At 38.1% G+C, this 6,638-nt stretch overlaps 1 protein-coding gene across 1 annotated transcript; it reads left to right on the top strand.

The window, feature by feature from the left end:
* Positions 1-4,844: 4,844 nt before the first annotated feature.
* On the top strand, positions 4,845-5,876 carry LOC139318403 (prolactin-releasing peptide receptor-like). Its single transcript, XM_070945834.1, has one exon. The coding sequence runs from the start codon at positions 4,845-4,847 to the stop codon at positions 5,874-5,876; it is 1,032 nt and encodes a 343-aa protein (XP_070801935.1).
* The last annotated feature ends 762 nt before the right edge of the window (positions 5,877-6,638 follow it).

The raw sequence follows: 6,638 nt of genomic DNA, 5'->3' as shown, positions 1-6,638 counted from the left end.
TCAGCAAACATCTATAGAGATTCTCAGTTCTCGAGGTCATGGTTGCCCAAAGGTGCTTTTCAGAAGGCAATTGGACTTTTTTAGTTTTCTTTTTTTTTTTATCTCCCCGAAGAAGCTTCTTGGTTGAAAAACAAAACATTTTCAAGAAAAAAAAAACGAAGGAAGTCCAGTTGCCTTTTGAAAAGCATTTTTGGGATAATGGTCAGCCCTATGTTTGTTTTAAATAAAGGTCAGGGGGATTCAAGGAAAATTGGACTTGGATCTCTTGTGAACTCTAAACTGATGACATGTTTCACTCTCCACCCCAGATCTGTCTTGTTCTTTTCCAGCACAACCAAGAAAATATTCATATGCAAACCTGGCAGTGGGGAGCAAATGAGATTAAAATGTATTTTTAACAAATTCATTTTGGTATCCGTGAAAGTCTCTGGCAGTAGGATTTGTTCTTTCCTTGATGTATGAAAATATTTTGCTGCATTACAAGAGTGGTTAATGTTTTACTGAAAACATTGCAGATATTATGTACAGCACATTATATAAGTAGCACTGTGCATCTGTTAAAATTGTATTTCATGGCACATATTATAGCTCCTTCCTTTTCTATAAGTCATTGAAATCTTTCCTGCTAAATTTTTGTAATATTTATAGTTGCTTGGAAACGCTGAATTCATCTCCCACTTTATCAGATCCATACATCAAGATATGCTAGTTATGGAAGCTATACAAACATGGTTAACTGAATATTAAAATGCATTCAACTAAGGTAAAATATTATGTGAGTGGTTCGGGAATACAACATTAAAACATCTTCAAACTGTTAAGAAAGATAATACGTGTCAGCTCTATGAATTGTCACTATTTATTTTACATAATTTATACTTAAATATATTTGTCACAATCCATAAGTTTGGCATTCTATTTCTTTGACATTACAATTTCATTCCCCCGTCCATATCTATGTGCAAATACATTTCCCCAAATCATGAGCATGCTTAAGGGATACGATGAAGTCGAACTTGACCACATCAAATAAAACTTAAGTCACAATAAATATATTAGTCTTTGAGGTGTCACGTTCTTTTTGTGTGAACAAACTTACACAATTTTATCCTTCCTGAAAGAAGGTGTTGACTTAATATTGAACAGAAACATGGGAAGCATCCATTCCAATGCTCTGGGAGTGATGATGAATTGCTATATCTTAATCAAACTGTTTGCTGCCATCTATTGACCAACTGACTTTTTACTATACAGATTCAGCAGCTACAGGTTTTATAAAGACATTGCATGATGGTTGCAACAATGTCTGAATAATTTTAAAGAAATAGATCCTCCTAGACCTGTACTGTTGACCATATTTATAAAAGACCTGGATGTGAGGTTAGAAAATATGATTACTAAATTTGCAGATGACACAAAGATAGATGATAGTACCAAGACTTAGAAGATTTTAAGAAGCTGAATTATTTTGCCAAAACTCCAGCAAAATAAATTTCAGAAGAGGCAAATGTCATCTGTATTTGGCAGAAAAAATCAATGGCATAAATATAGGATGAAGTGTCCATATTGGGCAAGTGGAAACAAACCTAGATGTCTTGGTGGATCACAAATGGAAAATGAAACAACAGGATGATGTAGCTGCAAGGAGGAGAGAGGAGAGGAGGAAAGGAAAGGAAAGGAAAGGAAAGGAAAGGAAAGGAAAGGAAAGGAAAGGAAAGGAAAGGAGGAAAGGAAAGGGGAGTAGAGAAGAGTAGAGTAAAGTAGACTAGAAGAAAGGAAAAGGAAAAAGAAAAGGAAAAGGAAAAGGAAAAGGAAAAGGAAAAGGAAAAGGAAAGGAAATCCTAGACTGCATCAACAGAAAAATAATATTAACATCTCCATTCCAGACTAGTCAAATTGCATGTAGAATAGTGTGTTCATTTCTGGATACCACATTTATGAAAGATATTGACCAACTGGACTTTTTCTAGAAGACAATAGGAACGGTTGGAGGCACCATATCTGTTTAACCAGGAGAAAAGAGGACTGCAGGGAGACATTACAGCTGTCTGTCAGTATCTGAAGATATTCAGAATTGTTCCATAAGGCAGAACAATAAACAATGAGTTTAAGTCACAGAGAAGTAGACTTTGGTTGGACATCAGGAAAATGTTCTTAAAGATTAAAGCTATTCAGACATCCTTGGAATAGGCTGACTTGGAGGTGATGGGTTTTCATTAGCTGGAAGAGGATAGATATTCAATGATGGGGAATGCTGTAATGCAGTGGGCCTCAACCTTTTGGGCACCAGGGACTGGTTCCATGGAGAAAGGTTATTCTGTGGACCGGATGGGGAGTAGTTTTGCATGCTGCCTGCATCCTGCGGATGAAGCTTTCCATGTTGCTGGCATGCCATGGATCGGTTCCGGTCTATGGACCGGGGGAAGGGGATCCCTGCTGTAGTAGATTCCTGCAATGGATTGTGAGTTTGACTAGGGGTTCTCCAAGGCAGGTTGGGGAATTCTGGGAGTTGAAGTCTGCCAGGCTTAAAGTTGAAGAGGTTCGGGACCTCTTCTCCAAGGTATCTTTTTACATTTACATTCTATGATTTTATGGTTAATCACCTTGAACAGATACAACAAATTATGTATACATATTTACAAATCACAGTTTTAAATTTTGGATTGATACCTTCCTCCCTGAAAACAGAACTCCATCTCAAGTTTTCAGAATTAGTTTTACTATTCACTCAATTACTCAAGCATTAGGTGAGAATTTATTATTTATATTTACCCTGCAGCTGGTAAATCCACCAATTCAATTCTGATGAAAACACTATTTAACGTTGAATTGGAACAGAAAAAAACACGTTATGCTGTTCTGTTTTATAAGAACTTTTGATTTATAATGAATCAAAATTTTAATTCTTTCAAACATTGTGCATTTCTAGCAGGGGTGGGTTCTACTTACCTTTACTACTGGTTTGCAATGGGAGCACGCGTGCGCAGAAGCTTCTGCGCATGCACAGATCATCCAATATGACTTTGGGTGGGTGGGCGGAGCCTCCCGCCACTTTTACTACCAGTTCTAAAGAAGCGGACAGAACCGGGAGCAACCCACCACTGATTGCCAGGTCTGGGAAAAACATGCACATGTCTTTGCGTGTTTCTCAAAAAATTAGCAGAATTTTAATTTCATGGTTATAACAACAACAACAACAAATTAATGCCTTGGTCAGGAGTTATTAAAACCAGAGCCATGCACATTCCACTGATTAGTTTGAAAAAAATATGCCAAGCTTTCCAATCTCAGTTGTTTTTTGTTGGTTATTTATCTTATTTATGTAAACCATGAGTTTATATTTATGACACTACAAAGGATGAGTTAATCTCTGAACAATGATAAAACAAACTGATGGTATTTATTGATGCAAATCAAGGAATTTAAATTCAAAACAAGTTATCTTGGAATAATTAGCAAAGCTCTGAATATGATTATACTTAAGGGCTATACAATTATTTCCTCTGGTGGTCAACATTTGGTGATAACTAAATAGATTTTGGTGCAGCTGTTCTCCGAGAAGATAATTTAAGTGCTTTCACTGGAAGCTGGAAAGAGAAAATACAGAATTAGCTATTAGAATAACAAAGCCTACTTTGAATATTTATTTTACTGGAATCATTTTCCAGCAAAGAAAGTTAGAAACAGCAAAAGAAGAGAGCAGAGAATAAATAAAATACCAAACTATCTGGCATCATGTAACTAAATCTCTGTGCTCATGTGATTATTTGAAATGAAATTTTCAGTCTGACTACTATTATATTCATATGCTATTCTATTATATTCATAGTCTATTATATTCATAACATAACTCATAATATTGCTCATTCCTTGGCAGTATAAATACAGATAACATACAAGTTAAGCAGATGAGGGACTTCATTTTCCAAACTTAATGCAACATACTAAACTCTGGCAGAACCAACAAACACCCATGGCACACCTATAGGTAAATAAGATTCAATATAACTCACAACTGCAAGGAAGATTTTTCAATCTCTATGTAGCTGAGTCCCTCTAGTGGTGATAATATTTTTTACTACTTCATCCTTTTAGCAACATTCCTGTTCTAAAAAGTCAGCAGCATCAAAGCTCCTCACTCTGTTTCAGGACTGCAAGCAGGAAACTCAGCTCCGGGTTGAGCTCAGATGTTCTCATTGATAAAGTATCTCAGAGAGGGCTTGCAAACCAAGAGAGAAAAGAGAGATTCACAGACTTTCCTGAAGGCACGCAACAAATGGAGAGAGATCCCTCCTCCCAAATTCATTTTGAGTATATAGGGAAGCCTGCAAACAACCTTCAGTCTGTGTATTTTAATTCACCAAGTGCAGCTTGCTTACTTTCTCCCTCCCTCTTGCTGTTAACCAGCAGCTCTAACTGGTTATGGATTTGAAAATCAAATGGGATTAAGAAGAAGAAGAAGAAGATGCAGAATGACATCAAACTGCTGGAGAGAACAGCTGTAAGTATAGTTCTTAGTGCAATAATGATTTTCTCAGCTGCATGCTTTTAAAGGGACAGAGTTAGATTTATGTGGAAGAAAAGAGAGGGTCCTGGCAGATTGATTGTATTTTATTATTCCTACGTGTAAGGAAGCGTCTACTGAGGCTCACTTCTGCTTCTTCTGCTTCTTCTGCTTCTTCTGCTTCTTTTTTTTTTTTTTGCAGATGAATACATGCAAATGTCAGGTGGCCAAACTCAAGGTAAAATCTGTCCATCATCCCAAGATGATTTAGACAAAAATTAATGCATATATGCTCAGATTAATTTTATTGGCAAGGAAATTCTAACAGTGGAAAAAGGCAATGGAACCAGCAAATCTGACCTCTCAGAGCCTTCTTTCTGCAATTCAGAGCAACACCAGCAACCTCTTCCTGGGGCTCCAGCTTGTCCAGTTCTTCAAGCCTCTCATTATTCCTTGCTACTCTCTGGTGGTCTTTGTTGGCGTCATTGGGAATTATCTCCTTATTTATGTTATCTGCAAGACTAAAAAAATGCACAATGTCACCAATTTCCTTGTGGGCAACTTGGCATTCTCAGACATGCTAATGTGTGCCACATGTGTACCCCTGACATTGGCATATGCCTTTGAACCCAGAGGGTGGATCTACGGACGCTTCATGTGTTACTTTGTGTTCCTGATGCAGCCGGTCACTGTATTTGTGTCTGTTTTCACCCTGACTGTCATTGCTGTAGACAGGTACTTCGCCATGGTTTATCCCCTTCAGAGAAGACTGACAATATCCATCTGTGTGTATATCCTGGCTGCTATTTGGCTGTTGAGTTGCATACTAGCTGCCCCAGCCTTGGTCTGTACTTACCATGCAGAATTTCCAGAGCTGGACTTCTCCATCTGTGAAGAATTTTGGTTCCACAGGAAGAGGGATCGCTTAGCTTATGCTTACAGCACCCTCATCTTCACCTATGTTCTGCCCTTAACGGTCATCTCTGTCTCCTACCTGAGGATCTCTGTCAAGCTGAAAAACCGAATCGTTCCTGGTAATGTTACCCAGAGCCAAGCTGAGTGCGACCGAGCTAAGCGGAGGAAGACTTTTCGTCTGCTCGTCTTGGTGGTCACAGCCTTTGGAGTTTGCTGGCTGCCGCTGCATCTCTTCAATGTCATCAAAGATGTTGACATCAGACTGATAGACAAGCAATACTTCAACCTTATTCAGCTGATTTGCCATTGGTTTGCAATGATGTCTGCTTGCACAAATGCTTTCCTTTATGCCTGGCTACACGATCGGTTTAGGGGGGAGCTCAAGAAAATGTTTGCTTGGAGGCAGAAAAAGATAGCACCTGCCACAAACTGCATTGCGGCTAGCATGGCTTTGTAAGTGTGGGGTTCCTTCTCGTTTCTCTACCTTTTGCTATGCTCTTTACCTGATGCGAAAGTTTAGGAAAACCCAGATGATACGGCACAAAACAGTTCTTCTCTTAAACACGAATCAATTGTACCAATATAGCGCTAGGTTATAGGCTTTCTTACTTAGCACAATATACTCATCATAACTGCTACTTCAACATTGTGGCTTATTGCGGTAAAATATCACATTTGTGTGTACAGGGGAAAACATAGGAGAAACAGAATATGAATTTTGTGAGGGCTGGGGAAAAAAAGAGAGGAATTGCAATGAGTAAGAAGGAAACCTGAAAAAATACCCCAACTGCTGACTCCATATAAGCCATGCCATGTTACAGGATGACTTAACTGGACTGCGATGTGGGGGAGATGGTGGTCTTATGGGTACATATTTTGCATGTATATATCTAAGGAGAGGGTGGGTACATTTCCATAAATGTGAAAAAAAAACAATTATAAAACATTTAAGTGAATGTTTTCACTTAAATATGTTTGATGGGAGAAATATTTCTCCCATCATGAATTTTAAAGAACCATAGATATTGTTCTTAAAGCACAAAAACTCATGTGTGTTTAGCTTCGTCAAGGTAGTTTTTCAATCAGCTGCTCTAAGACAAATTTATTCTAATGCATAAGTAAGTGGACTCTTTTTTACCAGGTGCCTTATTTTTAAAATATTCCTAATTTTATCTACTAAAGGCTGGGCTGGGATGAGTGGGATAGGAATGAGCTGTGC

Source organism: Pituophis catenifer, unplaced genomic scaffold (genome assembly GCF_029215685.1).
Source record: "Pituophis catenifer annectens isolate HBS135680 unplaced genomic scaffold, rPitCat1.0.hap2 SCAF_6, whole genome shotgun sequence".
NCBI classification, from domain to species: Eukaryota; Metazoa; Chordata; class Lepidosauria; order Squamata; family Colubridae; genus Pituophis; species Pituophis catenifer.
This window is presented reverse-complemented; position numbering and strand designations above follow the sequence as displayed.